At 47.4% G+C, this 17,248-nt stretch overlaps 1 protein-coding gene across 1 annotated transcript; it reads left to right on the top strand.

Annotated features, from left to right (window-relative positions):
* The first annotated feature begins 833 nt into the window (after positions 1-833).
* On the top strand, positions 834-16,422 carry LOC103141078 (A disintegrin and metalloproteinase with thrombospondin motifs 2-like). Its single transcript, XM_007556517.2, has 25 exons — positions 834-1,527; positions 2,884-3,332; positions 3,917-4,076; positions 5,079-5,176; positions 5,801-5,884; positions 6,075-6,158; positions 6,436-6,589; positions 6,768-6,873; positions 6,986-7,129; positions 7,199-7,331; positions 8,009-8,122; positions 8,286-8,431; positions 8,502-8,591; positions 8,720-8,802; positions 10,293-10,426; positions 10,708-10,831; positions 11,715-11,795; positions 11,869-12,032; positions 12,119-12,278; positions 12,349-12,481; positions 12,568-12,778; positions 12,959-13,088; positions 13,160-13,234; positions 14,599-14,881; positions 15,574-16,422. The coding sequence occupies exons 1-25, from the start codon at positions 1,461-1,463 to the stop codon at positions 16,211-16,213; spliced, it is 4,047 nt and encodes a 1,348-aa protein (XP_007556579.1). The 5' UTR covers positions 834-1,460; the 3' UTR covers positions 16,214-16,422.
* Positions 16,423-17,248: the final 826 nt, after the last annotated feature.

The following is a 17,248-nucleotide window of genomic DNA, read 5'->3' as shown; positions in this document are numbered from 1 at the left end:
TAGGTCACATTAAAGGTGAAAAAAGTTGTACAGTTATTTACCTGGCTGTCTTTTGATTTCACAGCATTAGTATTAGCTAGTCATGTAGCTAACATCAGTGGCTAACATTAGGTAGTCATAATGTAGCTAACATTGACTGCATTCAGCAGCATTAATCAGCTCACTCTGTTAGTTTTGGGGGAAACTGTGCTAAGATCTTTGCCTTTTGCTGGTTTACTGCCATGATTCTGCGCAGACACATGCCTGTTTCTGCGCAGCCGCAGGTCTCCGTCGTTGCCAGGTGTAAAATCGGGGCGAGTTTCTTAGCGCTCATGCTGCGTTTAAAGGCGGCTCGGAAAAACACGTTATAACATGCTAACAATAGATTAAGCTGTTTGTAACGGCTGAAAAATGTGCGGTAGACAGAGGGCACAGATACGGGAAGTGCGCGAGCCCCGAATGTATCAAACAGAGATAGAAAGATGGCCACTAAGTAAAAATAAAAAATAACAGCATCCAGGGAGAGTTATCCATGCCTCCTAGCCTGGCCAGAGGGGCATGGCTAACTCTGTGGGCGGGAAATGACTTTAAAATCCCCAAGCCACCGGGCCTGGACCGTTCTCATTTCTTTATTTTCTGTCCAGCTGCTGCCTCATTTTTATCAGAACCGAGTGGATCCGAACAGAATCAGAACTTCCTCATAAGAAAACGTTATTTAGATTTTTCCACGTGTGAACAACAGAGCAGCTGATTAGATTCATCATGGAGGGAAACTCCAGTCTGAACTATTGGAGCGTTGCCATGGAGACGGCCCTCCGTCGTCTTTATGGCAACGCTGGGATGCTGCTGGGATGTTGGTATGAAAAGGTTTTCCTGTTGTGAGCTCGGTGGAGCCAGTAGATGACTTTCTCAGGTTGATGTTTCAGGTCGGTAGATCAAAGCAGCTTTGGACCTGGTTCTGATAACATCAAGTTCTGGTTCGGTCCAACGGTAATTACTTAACCACATTTCAACCAAAAACTATATATAAAGTATCAACAAATTAAGCAACATTTTGGTTGATTTCTGGTTTTTAAGGTTTTTATAGCAAAGAGGTTTTCTATCCATTCATTTTTCCGGGTTTTTTTTATTTTTTGTTGGCTTTGGATGCTAACATTACTATTAGCTGCTACATGTTAGCATTCAGGTGCTATTTTAGGCTAGTGTAGCTTCTCTGATAGGCTAACTGCTTTTAGCACAATTTGAATACAGCAGAGTTTTCCAGTGTGACTGCAGCTGCTGTCCAGCAGGGGGCGCAGTCACACCGAGCAACTGCAGCAATTCTGGCTGGTCCAGAGTCACAACATCAAATTATTTCACACACACACACACACACACATATGCGGCGGCGGCAGAGGGAGGAGATAATAACAGAGTGAAAAAGCCGGAGCTCCGGCGCTCAGTCAGTCTAGATTGGTCCGTCTCCCGTCTGTCCCTCCAGCATGGACAGGCTTGGTTCTGGACTGCTGGTCCTCGTCTTCCTGCTGCATGTCAGCTGCTGCTTCTCAGGTGAGCTCATGTTCCTCTCTTCTTCTGTGGTGGACAGGTCCTCCAGCCATGACCTCTGACCCCTGCATGCTCCCTCCATAGGGCTCAGAGTTTATGTTTCAGGCACTCAGAGAATGTGAAGCAGCTCAGGTTTCATCACATCCTCCTGTGTGTATGAGAGAGAGAGAGAGAGAGCGCGAGTGAGTGAGTGTGTGGGTGTGTGTGTGTGTGTGTGTAAATCATATCAGCTACTGTGAATACATGCATCCATCCATCTGGGGTTCCAGGGAGAGAAAACCTCTACTGAGCACGCTTAGAGCAGGGACCTGCAGGAGTCAGAGGGATTCTGGTGTTCCTCCAGAACCAAACCAGAATCATTTCTCCAACAGAACCAAGGTCCAACCCTCAGGAAAACACCGGGAAGAGTAGAACGGATCCAAACCAGAACATCAACACAACCTGGAGACAGAAACCAGGAAGAGAAACAACTGGACCCGTCTCTACCCGACTGGACCGAGACAAACAGGGGGAGAGAAATTTAAATTCACAGTAAGCTCAAAAGGAGCCAAATTAAAGATTAAAATTGTCTCGGAGGAAAGAGGAGAACCAGCATTTTGTCTCTAGGCAGACGAGTTGGTTCTGGATGGAGTTTAATCAACCATCTGGCTTCTCGGAACTGGAACCAGAACCAGGATGTTTTTGCACCTGAAGCAGCCATGAGTTTGCCTGTGCTCGCTCTGCTCTGATTGGTGGAGCTAGGTCAGATGATTTCTGGTGTGGTTCCAAAACAGGACAGAAAGTCCAGGATATATGCCTCAGAGTGAAGCATCTTCCTTCAGCTAACGTGTTGGAGCCGTCAATGGACACCACTTGGACCAGGTAGTACCAACGGACAGGAAGAACCCAAGAAGCGGAACCAGCAACTTCCAAGCTAAAGCTTTAGCTGGTGTCTGATGTTCTGACACCAGAACATCAGAACCAACAGTCTGGTTCTGGACGGCTCTGCTGTTGAGGCTATAGCACGGACAGAGAGAGACCAGTCCGGTCCAACACAAACCCGGTCCAGTTCCCAGTCCCCAGTAATGAAGACAAAAGTGTCTGTTGTTTGGATCTGACCATGGTCCTGGTACTGGTTGGTACCGGACGGTACCGGTTGGTCCTGGTTGTTGAAGACAGTAGCTCCTCCTACTTTAGCTCCAGTAACCTATCACACATGATGAACTCGCTGGCTGCAAGTGATGACTGACTTCTGTGTTTTTAATGAAGGTTCTGCTGAAGATGCAGTTGAGTCCATTTCACATTAACCGAGTCAATAATTGTTCTGAATAATTCGTTGATCTGATGATGACCCGGTCTTAAATATCTTCTGTCTCCCAGGTTCTCTCCATCAGGTTCTGTCAGAGTTCAGCATCATTCGTCCAATCAGAACCGACTCAGAGGGACGGCTCCTGTCAGAGTCAGTCTCTGCCCACCATTCATACCGAAGCAAGAGACACGCCCCCTCCAATAAGGACAATAAGGACACGCCCAACAATTCCCAGGCACAACAGGCCCCGCCCACTTGGAGATCATCGTTCAGCCATTCATGGAGGGGGAGGAGTCCTAAGGAAGAGGCAGAGCTCTTCTACAACGTGACGGTGTTTGGTCGGCACCTCCACCTGCGGCTGCGTCCAAACTCCCGCCTTATCGCTCCTACTGCTACCTTGGAGTGGGAGGAGTCAGGATACCTGCACTCTGAGCCAATCAGAGAGGATGACTGCTTCTACACAGGAACAGTGTCAGACCTGGATGACACGTCTGTGGCAATCAGCAACTGCGACGGACTGGTAGGTGGTTTCCAGAGCCGGACTGGTCCAAACGTTCAGGACCAAATGCCTGAAAGATGAGGCTGAAATATTTTGGGGGAACAGCGGCCATATTGGACTGGAGGTTCCCCCAGTCCCTGGCTCTAGTCTTCGCCAGGGACAAAGACTAGAGCCAAGGATCAGGTGGTGATGGAGGATGAGAAGAGGGTTGGTTTAGCAAAGGAGACTGGTAGAGACGATCTGGAGACTCCTAGACATCTGGTCCTGGTCCTGATTTTGGTTCTGGTTGGTGTTTAGGTTCTGGTAGGAGTCAGTGTTTCAGGTCCTTGAAGATCCGTTTCTCTGTGATCTCTGGATCTAAGGAGGGAGATGTGTTTTGAACACGACTCTCAGCATTCTTCCATACTGACTTTGATCATTTTGGTCTTCATGATGATGATGATGTTTTATCTCTGCATTGATCCCGAGTCAGACTCCAGAACCTTTCTGTGAATGAAGCTGGTTGTAAACTGGGCCAATCCAGTTGGTTCTAGTTTAATGCTGGTTGCTGCCCAGACAGGTAAACTGATCCGGAACCAGGTTACAGCAGGTTCTCGTGTCTCTAGGCAGGGATGATCCGGACCGGAGGAGACGAGTTCTTCATTGAACCGCTGAAAGACGATGAGGAGGAGGGCGAAGGCGAGCGAAGGCACATTGTTTATCACTCTTCGGCCATCATCAGGAAACCATCAGCTGCAAATCAGACCTCAGAGGACTTCCTGCGAGGTGAGTCAAGCACTGGTTCTGTTCTGCCAGGTCTGGTTCAGATAATAGCAACCATCAGGAGGTCAGAGGTGTTTGGGCTTTCTAGGGGCCATCAATGTAATCGTTAAACCCAATGAGCCAATCAGGGATCAGAACTGAAACAATGGAAGTATGGATCAATCAGTTTTCAGTCAGAACCAATCACACTGACCCAGCGCCACTTCAGAAAACCGACCTGAGTTCAGATTGTTGCATTCTGCGCTGCGTGTTAGCATGCTAACAAACCGAGCCGAGCTGCAGCTCCTCCACCTCCTTCATTCCAGCTGAAAGAAGGAAAATAACACGGTGGAAAAGGTCCAGGAAACTTGGCTTTGTGCTCAAAGACTGAGACACTCTGGTACACACAGAAACACTCTGAGATGCAGAGAGACACTCAGAGACCCACAAAGACACTCTGAGACACTCGGAGACCTACAGAGACACACAGAGACCCACTGCAAGCAAAACAATGGAACAGAAAATGCTGTGAAACACATTTCAACACAAAATGTCTCAAAAATGCACAGAACCCAGAGGAAGAGGTTACCTTCCCCTGGGTTTCCTGCCTTAGTGGTCTGTACTGGTCAGTACTGGTGCAGCCTCATAACCGTTCTTCAGACTGTTTACGAGGTAAAGAGAGATTTTCTCTGCCTGGTTTCCATAGCAACCCTTTATGGACATCAGGGTTTGCTGGCTTCAGTGTTTGAGATCAGAGGTCAGCCTTTGGCTCCTGTGCTTCATCTGGTTTTTATTTCCAGTGTATGTTGTAGTTAAAGCCTGTGGTGATGAGCTGAACTCTGGCCGGAGATCCACCGCTGTTCGGTTGGCTGGGCGGGGACTTGTTACAGGACTGACGGATTCTAATGAGGTTCATGGAGGTCTCTGTGGTTCTGGTCCATCCTGGAAACACCATCAGTTGTTTGGATCCATTGAATCAGCTGAGCTGACCTCCTGATCTTCAGACTGGATGAATTGTGCTTGCAGGGCCGCTGCTAGGACTGCTGAACCCAAACTCAACGCTGGGTCCAAACGGGTCAGGTCGTCGGCGCCGTGACACTTTGGTTGAAATGTTTCACATTGAGGTACGTGACCTTTCTGACCTTTGCTCTCTCATAACTCCAGATTTATGTTGGAACAAAGTATTAGCACCTTTGATCAGTTGAGCAAATAAAATCCCAGGAGTCCATCTGCTTCTCAGCCAATCAGAGATTAGGATGAGTCACTTGAGTGCCAGGAGAAAAAATCACCAGATTATTTAATCTTTCCTGATGTCACACCTGAAGTCCAGCAGCCAGTAAAGACTTAAACTGCGGCTAGTGAAGCCAGACTGGACAATTTCATAGACAATTTCTGCCTGGTTCTGGATCGCCAACAGAACCACGAGGTTCTGAAGGTCTTCACAGTGATGCATAAGAATGGTCTGTCCAGGTTCTTCTCGACATCAGAGCGGAGTTTGGTTCCGTTGATCAGAACAAACCGCCTGAGAAATGGTTGGTCAGACCCAAAACCGCTCACTGCTGCTAACCTTCAAAGGTCAAAGGTTATCTTCTCCATCTCACCTTATTTTATTATGACTCAACGTTTCCTTGTGTTTTTCTGTGTTTCTATGTTGATTAATTAAGTGTTTGATGTTTACGGTGTTTTCTGTGTGAGGCGTTTAGTTTCCTGCTCTCTGATTGGTGCTCACCTGCCTCTGCGTCCTCCAGGTGCTGCTGGCCGTGGATTACTCCCTGGTTCTCTTCCACGGCCGAGAACACATCCTGAAATATCTCCTCACCTTGATGAACATTGTAGGTGGAAGCAGTCATGAGCTTTGTATCCATCCACGTAGGCAATGCAGAGTGGCGCTACATGAATGAACAAGAACTCAGAAGAACTGTTCTGGGTTCTGGTTCCTTCTGTCTGATGTTCTCCTGCTCTGTTTCCTGCTCTTGGTTACATTCAGAAGCTCCTCATGCAGATTCTGCTCGTTTCCTGCAGGTCAATGAGATCTACCAGGATCCCTCTCTGGGGGCCAACATCAACGTGGTGGTAGCCCGGATCATCATGCTGACCGGAACCAAGGTACGGGCTGCAACGTCCCCCCGGGAAGTCAATCTGCTACCAGGAAGTCACTCTGCTCAGGCCACAGCTAACAGGAAGTCACTCTGCTGAGACCACATGCTAACAGGAAGTCAATCTGTTCAGGCCACATGCTAACAGGAAGTCAATCTGTTCAGGCCACATGCTAACAGGAAGTCAATCTGCTCAGGCCACATGCTAACAGGAAGTTAGCATGAGGCAGAACAGCTCCTGTTTAAAGTAGAAAACCAGTAAAAGCTGGACTTGTTTGGTCCCTCAGTCTCATGAGCTGATTGCGGTGGGGAATCCTCAGAAGAGCCTGGAGAATGTCTGCGGATGGTCGTATCTGCAGCAGGTGGAGCAGACCCAGGAGGCGCAGCACGACCACACCATCTACCTGACCCGCCAGGAGTTCGGTCCCACTGGCATGCAGGGTACCGCTACTTTACTACCTCTGGTACTGCTGCTGTACTACAGCTGCGTATAGTACTACAGCTACCTATAGTACTACGAACACTACTATTACTACTACTTCTACTAATACTGCTACTATTACTACTACTAGCAATAATAATAATAATATTCCCTTTCTTGTGCTGCGCGGTGCTGCAGGTTATGCTCCGGTCACCGGGATGTGCCAGCTGCACCGGAGCTGCGTCCTGGTTCTAGAAGACGGATTCTCCTCGGCTTTTGTTGCTGCGCATGAGACGGGCCACGTGTGAGTCACACAAGAATGGTGATACTAAGGATAATTCTACCTGTTTAGTGATAAATAACTAAGATAAGGTGTGTGTGTATGTGTGCGCGCGTGCGTGGGTGTGTGTGTGCAGGCTGGGCATGGAGCACGATGGGGAGATGAACAACTGCATGGATGATGTCCCTCTAGGCAGCATCATGTCTCCCCGGGTCCAGGCCACCTTCTACCGCTACCACTGGTCCAGCTGTAGCTGGAGGGAGCTGCATCGCTACCTGCAGTGAGTAGCAGCAGCAGTGCCTTCAGCGCCAGGAGGGTTTCCACTCACAGTCACTCCCTCTGCCTGCAGCACCTATGACTGTCTACGTGACGACCCCTTCAGCCACGAGTGGCCCGCCCAGCCGCAGCTACCAGGCTTCCAGTACACCATGGACCAGCAGTGCCGCTTCGACTTCGGCCCGGGATTCAGCACGTGTACCGCTGTAAGTCAGAGTCTAATCGGATCCAAGGTTCTTACTGATCCAGAGTCCAACCAGACCCAGAGTCCAGCCGGACCCAAGGTTCTCACTGAACCTGAGCAGCGACCCGTTACAGCTGCCTCTGAGTCGGTTCCTGGTGAAACCTCTGAGCAGAATGATCCAGTTATTAACCCGAACAGAAAATGAACCTAATATGATCTGGTGGCATCGTCTCTTCAGCCGTTCATTCCCAGACTGGTTCTCTGTCAGACCAGTCTGAGGCGAAGAGCTGGCAGATATCCTGGCTGAAATGTTTCCAGTCCTGATCTGGTTCAGAGGAGAAAACCACCAGAACCAAAGTCATCAGTAGAAACATCCAACTAACTGGACTCGGAGCTGCTGGACCCAATCCTCCAGGTTTGCTTCCCGTTATCAGTTCAGTTCTGCATCTGGACTCGGCCAAGCACCTGGACCCGGCCAGCACATGAACCCTGCCAACATCTGGACCCAGCCAACAGCTGTACTGGAAACATCAGAAAGCTCATTAAAGTCCTGCTGGTGTTTTCCTGTCAGTTCTAGGTTTTTCCTTCATGGAGTGCAGTGTTGTTTTCATTTCACATCTGGAGAGATTTCTGATTAATTTCTGATCAACAAGATCATCTTAAGCCACAGATTCTGATCTGAGTGATCTGTGTCTTCAGTACACGACCCCTGACCCCTGCAAGCAGCTGTGGTGCAGTGACTACAACAACCCGTTTTTCTGTAAGACCAAGAAAGGTCCGCCGCTGGATGGGACCAAGTGCGGACCAGGCAAGGTGAGTTCACAAATTCATCATCAGTGTTTAACGGCCAAGTTCTGCTAGCAGCAGAGGAACCATCCGGTACCTCCCCAGTACCAAATGGTACCACTGGAGAACATGTTTCCAGTCTTTATCCACACAACCAGATGAGTCACCAAGGCAGCTGTCTGTGTTGCAGCACTGCTTCAAAGGCTTCTGCATCAAGTTGACCCCAAACCTCCTGAAGCAACATGGAAACTGGGGGCGCTGGAGTCCGTTCGGCAGCTGCTCCCGGACCTGCGGGGGCGGGGTCCGGTTCCGGACCAGACAGTGTGATAACCCCCCGTGAGTGACCAGCAGTGATGCCAATCACCGGCTGCACCAATCAGACACACTTACCTGTCACTGTTCTCAGTCCAGCCAACGGAGGGCGCACCTGCTACGGGAACAGCTATGAGTTCCAGCTGTGCAGCCAGGAGGACTGCCCCCCCCTCACCGACTTCAGGTCAGGACCTGGTTCTGTTCTCTGGCTGACCAGGTCAGAACCTGGTTCTCTCCTCCGGCTGACCGGATCAGAACCTGGTTCTGTCCGCAGGCTGAACGGATCAGAACATCTGAAGTGTTGTGTTTCAGGGAGGATCAGTGTAAAGCCTGGAATCCATTCCTGGAGCATGAAGGAATGAAGCATCATTGGCGTCCATATGAGCATCCTGACCGTAAATGCACCCACTCAGACACACAAGTTAGCATGATGCTAGTAGCAGACACGTCTATGCTAACAAAATGCTAGAAACAGACACACGGTTATGCTAGGTTGATACTAGTAGCAGACACTGCCATGGCAACATGATGCCAGTAAAAGACATATTGCTATGCTACCAAGATGTCATAAAAGAAAAAAGCTATGCTAATGTCATGTCAGTAACAGACGCCCCGCTATGCTAACATGATGCCAGTAAACCGGAACTATGCTGTTCCTGGCTGCTGCTGATATAAACAGATGTGTTTTAAGACCTTTGGGTTCATATTTCAATGGAATCTCTTCTCTTTGTGGGGAAGTTGTGTAATGCTGTGTGACGGACCAGATCTGGGTTCAACTTCAGTCTAATGTCACTGGAATGCACTTTGTAATTCACAGTCCTCACAAATACCAAAGACAGACCTGTGTGTACGAGTGTGTTTGTACTTGTTTAGGCTAACTCTTCAGGACTTGTTCTGGCATTTTCACGTGTCTTCTGAGGACCGATGACTGAGTACAAGGACTGGATTAAAATGTTAATGAAGTTAATTTTAGGGTCTGTAATTAACTGCTCACATTTAAATCTAAAATTATACATCAATTAAATAAGTAACATTTCCAATTCAAGTGTTAAACCGCTGCTAAATTATTGAATAAATAGACATATGAGCTCAACAAAGATATTTATAGTTTTTTATTCTCTTTCTTTCTTTATTGCAAACAATTAAAAAAAATGACCTCCATTGCTGTTAATACCAGAAATGTGCAAATATAAAGGTTCTGACTCAGGACTTCTGTATAGAAAAAAACAAACAAACAAAAAAAACAGTTAATTCTGTTAAAATTTTTAACACGTTAAAATCTATTTAATCCATTAATCTAATGAATGAATTAAAATTTTGACCCTAAAATGAAATTATACGGACCAAAGCAAGGTCTGAATTATCCTAATGTGGCAATAAATACATGTGCATGTGTGTGTACATTATTGGGTATAACACAAATAGAAGAACACTTTCACCACTTTCACCCACAAATAGAGGTCAGTGGGGAAAGTGAGGACATTTTTGTGGTCCTCACTTTTTTGCAGATCTACTAGTTTACATAGCTTTAAAGGTAAGCAGTGGATTAAGTTCTGGTTAAGGTTAGTTCGGACTAAACTAGTACTGGTTTAGTGTCCAGGTTAGGCACAAATGCAGTTAGTAAAATGAATGGAAGTCAATGCAAAGTCCTCAGTTTGCATAGAAGTACATGGATGTGTGTGTGTGTGTGTGTATGTGTGTGTGTGCGCGCTCTCACATGTTAAAGTCATCAGACAGGAATCCGTTGTTGGAAGGAAACTCTGAGCCTCTCCTCCCTTTAACTCTTCATCATCTGAGAATAATTTAGTGTCTGCAGGATTTTTATGATCATCTTCAGATATTCCACCTTAAATCTCTCTAAGCCTGTGTTTGTGCGTGTGTGCAGAGGACGAGCGATGCCGTCTGTACTGTCAATCCAAGGAGACGGGCGCAGTGGTGTCCATGAACAGAATGGTGCATGATGGGACGCTGTGTTCCTACGACGACGCCTACAGCGTCTGCGTCCGAGGAGAGTGTGAGGTCTTTATTGTGTTTCAGTTTCCAGGCCTGACTCACATCCTGAGCCGTTTTTCTCCTGACTCTTGCTTCTAATTTACTGAGGAATAAAGAGGGAAATAAAAACTCTTGACCCAAAATGATCCTGAATAATTAAGATTTTCTTTTCTTTCAGGCAGTTGTTGTTTTCCCTGTGATTGACCAATTTGATCATTTTATTGTAGAATTAATTCCTATTTTCTGAGGTCTCGTCACTCAGCAGCGTTGCGTTGCTCAGCATTGTTGCATGTGCCCCCCACCCACAGCATGTGGGATGCGACGGCCAGATCGCCTCGGACCGGCGGGAGGATCAGTGTGGAGTCTGTGGCGGAGACGACTCCACCTGTAAGATCGTTAAGGGGAACTTCACCCGCAGCACCAGGAAGCTAGGTGACTCACTGATCAGGCACAACATTATGACCATCCACAGCTTCTCCATCAGAGAAACCCTGGGGACTGGGTCAGAGGTCAGGGTCTTAAGTCTGATGTTCTGTTTGTCCAAGCTGTTCCATCCAATTGTCATGAGAATTATAAACTAATGTTAGAAATGTCACAAAAAACAACAACAAAGAAACAAACATAAAATGTGAATTTCCATCTGTTGGTTTGGAGTAAATCAACCAGGCTGACATGGCTCAGGTGTTGCTGCTATGCATGGCAGTAATAACAGGAAGTGGAGGTCACTTACTGGACCAGGGTCCTTGGTGCCTCTGATGCTCAGACCCACCAGTGACTGGGAGAGATTGCTATATCTGAACTTACTCAGCTAATGTGTGTCACAAGTCTGTATAGTGCTGTTAGCCACAGATAACCACAGCTAATGGCAGCTAATAGCAGCTAGCAGGAGCTAGAAGCAGCTAACCGATGATATCTCCTGCCTCAGCTATGCTGATGATATTCAACAGTTTCTCATCACCACTTCCTCACATGAAACTGAAAAGTTTCTTTCCCGTCTTTCTTTTTTACTCTGGACAGTTAAAAACATTTTTTTTTAATCGGCTTTTGGTTTTTCTGTCTAGTTTTACCTCAACTGTTTAGGACTTTGGGATTTCTAAATCCTGAAGGAATTTGGAATGTAGAAATAAAGTTTTAAATTCTTCAAACTTCCGGTTGTGGACCAACCAGTCCGAGGCTTCAGGTTCCTCGTATGATCAGGTTCTGATTGCTTGGACTCCAGAACCAAAGCAAACTTTCAGAGGTCTGATGGAGTCTGTGGTCGTAATGCTATAACAGGTTCATCAATGTCTGAATGATGATTGGCCCCATGCTGTAGGTTACCTGAAGATGCTGGAAATTCCCAAAGGAGCCAGGCATCTGGTGATCCAGGAGTTTAAGGGGAGCCCTCACACCCTGGGTAGGTGGACCAAAGACGCTTTGGTTCAGCCAATGACTCAGGAACAAAGTTGATCTAGAGTTTTACGTTGCAGCCGTGAAGAACCAGGAGACGGATCATTTCTTCCTCAACGATGAACATGAGATTCCTGAGAGCCGGGTGGTGATAGAGAAGGGAGTGGTGTGGCAGTACAACAAGACCGGTGAGCAGGAGGTGCTGCACAGCGACGGGCCGCTGAAGTACGGCGTCATACTCATGGTCAGTTCAAAGAAGGACCGGCGCAATACTGCCAATAGTTCTGAAAGGCCTAGAAGAGCCAACCTCCTCCTTCCTCTGCTCCTCAGGTGCGGTCTCACCTGGACTCCAAGGTGACGGTGTCTTACAGCTACATCATTCAGGACCACATCCGGTCCTCTCTGGAATCTAACCTGGTGCAGGAAGAAGCTGTGGTCTATGAGTGGGCCCTGAAGAAGTGGTCCCACTGTTCCCTGCCCTGTGGTGGAGGTATGTCCTGGCCAGCAGGTGTCCAGTCTGTAATGACCCTCCTGGGACTAAAGGTCAGCGTCTTTTGCAGGGACGCAGTACACCCGGTTTGGCTGCAGGAGGAAGGCTGACGGGAAAATGGTGGAGAGGGTCTACTGCTCCGATGTCAACAAGCCCAGACCCATCAGCCGCAAGTGCAATGCCGAGAGCTGCAGATCTCCACAGTAACTCATGCAAATGACCACAGTAAACCAACATGACCAATCCGTCTGGTCAGCAACAGCAGGCTAACATTTGGCTCTTCCACCAGGTGGGTGACTGGGGACTGGGAGGCCTGCAGCGCCTCCTGTGGGCAGACAGGGTGGCAGCGCCGCTGGGTGAGCTGCCAGCAGGAGTCCAGCAGTGGGAAGCAGCGCCGCTCAGTGAACAGCAAGCTCTGTGGTGACGACCGGCCAGAGGCCAAGCGTACCTGCAACCGGTTCCTCTGCCCCGCTGGTTGGAGGACCGGGCCCTGGACCGCGGTGAGGACATGGGTACAGGTCCTTGTCTGACCCAGTTCTCCTCGAACTTCTACAGCTTTCTTTCTGTTCTCAAGACCAAATTCCTTCAGACTTCCAGTTTCTTCCTTTGTTCTGCTTTTAATTTGAATGATGTTAAGGACTTTGACATGCTTCCCCTCACCTTCACGAATGTGTTCACAGTGTTCGGTCTCCTGTGGAAACGGGACTCAGGACCGTCAGGTTGCTTGTTTGAATCCTGAAGGCTCAACTGGAAACTGCAGTGATCTTCAGCCAATAGCAGCGCGCCCTTGTCAAGCCCCACCCTGCAACGGTAGGCCTTGACCAATCAGCAGGTCTCTCTGCTGCAGCCAATCAACTGTTGACGGTGCGTTTCCTTCCCAGGAGATTCGAAGCACGCCATCATCCTCTGGTTGTCCAGGTCCAATCCCAGCTTCCCGGCTCCACAGACATCTCCCAGTAAGAACCCACTGATCCGTCTCCATGTTCTGACCCGGTAGACCAACATCTCCTCGTTTGTCCTCTTTATGCTAACAACTAAACCAGTCAGAACCATCAGCCACGTCCAACTGGACCTTTGGAGCGTTGCCTCTGTAGTGGAAGGGTCAACTCTCTGACCAGAACCGATTATTGTTGGTATCTGTCCCACCGGGTCAGGCTGGCACTAGCATTGCCCAATCTTTGAGGGTTCTGTAGAACTTCTTGGACCGCTTATATCAGTGTTTTTCAACCTTTTTTGAGCCAAGGTACATTGTTTTAATTGAAAAAATCACGAGGCACACCACCAACCAAAAATTTAAACAAAGATACTCTATAGCCGCCTATTACATATATAGTCATTCTTATCGAAGTGTCTTGAATAGGAATCAAATAAACACAAAAATTTATTTTTATCATATTTTACATTCCTTATTTCAAATTGCACATAACATGTCCACTTCAAAAATACACCTGAACAGTGCCACAACACTGTCGTGTGTGATGCATGAATGTTGTTACATTCATGCATCACCAATTCTCTTGTTTTAATGTAAAATGCTCTGTACCTACTGCCATCTAGTGATAATAAAATTACATGATTAGTCACTAGTACAGCAAAGACACTCATAGATGGCATTATTTGCAGGTAATTAATTCGTTTTCAAAAAATCTTTTAAGACCAATTACTGTATTTTCCGGACTATGAGCGCACCATACTATAAACCGTACCTTCAAATTTTTTGAACCTCCCGGGAAACTTGCATATATCAGCCGCACCGGGCAACAGGCCGCTGGTATCTCTGCCGCTCTCGGTTTTCCATAAGGACCCAACAGAGGGCTGCGTCCTAATAACTGCTGGATATATAAAGCATTTGTATATCCAGCAGTTTTGGAGACCTTCGTCTCCAAATCCGGTTTTGTTCACATCGAGTTTACGTGCAGCGGCTTTATTTCCCTCCGGTACTGCCAGATCGATACTCCTCAACTTAGAAGCTGCATCATACGAGTTTGAAAACATTTCTCCGTCGTGCCTGCTGCTAGCATGTGCTTGTTCTAAATGAAAATTAGCGCGTTCGTCTTTGATTTCCAATTTTGACTTCCAATGATTCACTTCCTGCTAAAGAGCCCCCTGGTGGTTGAAGAAAAATCCACAGAAAAGCCACATGTTCGAAGTGTAGGAAAGAAGTAGCAGCTTATAGTCCGGAAAATACGGTAGGTGAAATTGGATAATTTCCACGGCACACCCGACTATCACTCACGGTACACTAGTGTGCCGCGGCACAGTGGTTGAAAAACACTGGCTTAGATCTCCCAGAACTTTCCTGATCCCTCTGTGCCTGCAGGGCAGCGTTGCCGTGGCGACCGCTCCGTCTTCTGCCGGATGGAGGCGCTTAGTCGGTACTGTTCGATCCCTGGATACAGGCAGATGTGCTGCAAGTTCTGCAGTGAGAGGAACACTAGCAACTCTGATGGGTTCAGTAACTTCACCAACTCCAGCAACTTCACCAACTCCAGCAACTTCACCAACTCCAGCAACTTCATCAACTCCAGCAACTTCATCAACTCCAGCAACTTCACCAACTCCAGCAGCCAGAATCCCACTGACTCCCCAGTGAACAACAGCAGGTCAGTAAAGTAGTCAAAAGAGTTTTAAGACATAAAATATACACTAATGTAAAACCCACTGAGACCGGGTCAGACCAGGCCTAACCAGATCAAACTGGTTCAAAATTAGTCAAAGCGAGCCAGAATGTTCTGATTGTTATGAATCACGTGTCTGCTTTATAATTGCATGAAATATCTGCATAGAGCTGAATCAACATTTTAGCTGCAAACTTTTATTTATTTTGTTTTCTTCACATTTTTCTTCTTCAGACGTTCAAAGGATTTATTGGACCAAACTCAGAAGATCGTACCAAACAATCCATACCAAAGAGCAACTACTACAACTGTTTGGTATTATCCCTTTGGCTAATTGCAAACAGCTAATAGCAAAAGGCTAATACCAAATGGCTCATAGCAAGTGGTCTATACCAAATGGATAATAGCAAATGGATAATAGTAAACGGTCTATACCAAACAGCTAATACCAAACAGCTTATAGCCAGCGGTCTATATCAAACAGCTAATACCAAACGGCTAATACCAAACGGCTATACCAAATGGCTAATAGCAAATGGCTATATCAAAATGGCTAATAGCAAACAGCTAATACCAAGCTACTGCTAACAAACGTCTTGTACCAACATGGAGTAGAGAAGCCAATGTTTCAGAGCTCATTCCTATTTTGATGTGAAATTTGTGCCTCTGTCTTTTAGTTCCTGGGAGTTAACTGAAATGATGTCGGTGACCTCGTCTACCTCATCAGTTGGTGATGTCATCAGTGATGTCACCAGCACACCAACCCCTACAAGCAGGAGCAGCACCGACTTTCTCTATGTGGACTACGACTACGAGTTTCAAACGTACGTTGACACGCCTGTTGCTCCAGCCACCACAGCTACCGCAATTACTGCGGTTACCATGGTTACCACGGTTGCCTCCACAGCTGGGACTACAACAGCGCGGCCAATAGAAACCACTCCAGTGCATCTGCTGAGCAGGAAAACTGCCCCGGTCTCCGTGGTTACGGTTGGTCAGAACCAGACAGCGCCACCAAACAGAACCTCTGAACACACTGCCCCAGCAACAGGGGCGCTGGTGCCGGCCTCCAGGGAGAAGAACTCGGTGGATGAGGTCCAGTACCGGGTGGTTGGAGCAGATGATACCACCAGAGACCAGCAGAACCTCTTCGTTTCCCGCGTGCTGCCTTTCCACGAACGTACTCAGAACCAGCGCATCCAGCAGCTTCTGAAGGAGAGACAGCTGCAGAACCTTCAGAGGCTGGAAGACCGGACCAGGGCGAGGCGGAACCTCCTAGTCCGGCAGAACCGGACCATGGCAAAGCGGAGGGACTGACCCGGTTCTATTGGGCTTAATATCAGTCAATGAGAAACAGAAACTGACAGAAACTCCTCCATCTTTGTTTCTCTGAGCTTAAAGCAAAGTTACTCTATCAGGCATGAACAACCAGAACCGGGGCACAGAACGCTCTGGTTCTGTTGGGTTCTATACTCATGCTGTCTGTACCAACTAATCCTGTCTTAATAAAGCAAAGTCTCTTCCAGCTACTGATGTCATCATGACTCATCAACATCTGGATCCCATCAGTCCGTCTGAGTGTCCCGGAGTCCGCCAAGGTTTATGGGCCAACCAGAACCCTTTAGGGGCCGCTGAGCCCACCAAAACCGGCCAGAACCAACCAGAACCGGCAGTTCTGTATCAGAACATGGTGTGGACGGCGGTTGGAGTCCTGTCTCAGTCTGGCAGCCATCTTGTTTCTAGAGAAGAGTTTTTCTCCTTCAATCCTTCCTAGCTGCCAGACTGGTTCATGGTTATGACTTTTAACCTGCAGGATGTTTGGTCATCTCTCTTAGCTTCATGCTCTGACCAGAGGCTTAAATCCCAAAGGGGCGGGTCCAGACCCCCCCAATCTTGGAAAAGTCTAGAATTGTCCCCCCCAAAGAAATCATAAAAAAAACCTTGTATTTAAACAATATCCATATAAAAAGGCAATAGAAACAAAGAACAAAGTAAATCTACAATTCAGCTAAGAAAAAAATAAGAATTAATTTTTAGGTCCTCACCCCTCCCCCACCATTATTAGAACAATGGTTCAGTCCAAAGTGAAGGAAGAGCAACATTTGCGCTGCTGAATGAAGTGAGGAGCTAGCTGTTAGCTGTGGCTCTTCAGCACTATCAAAAAATACCCTTGGGTAAATAAATACTGAAAGCAAAAACAGTTTATTTACTTTCACTGCTCAATAGGAAGAAACACATTGGAGCAATAAAACAATCAGCCCACAGTTCGTTATTTCATTACTTTGAATGATGACAAAACTGCCACCTTAAGCCTTGGAAATCAAAGCTAGCTAAACTGATGCATTGCTTTCA

The sequence above is a fragment of the Poecilia formosa genome, unplaced genomic scaffold (assembly GCF_000485575.1).
Source record: "Poecilia formosa unplaced genomic scaffold, Poecilia_formosa-5.1.2 Scaffold79, whole genome shotgun sequence".
NCBI lineage: Eukaryota > Metazoa > Chordata > Actinopteri > Cyprinodontiformes > Poeciliidae > Poecilia > Poecilia formosa.
Note: the sequence above shows the minus strand (reverse complement) of the source record. Positions and strands in the feature narration are given on the sequence as shown.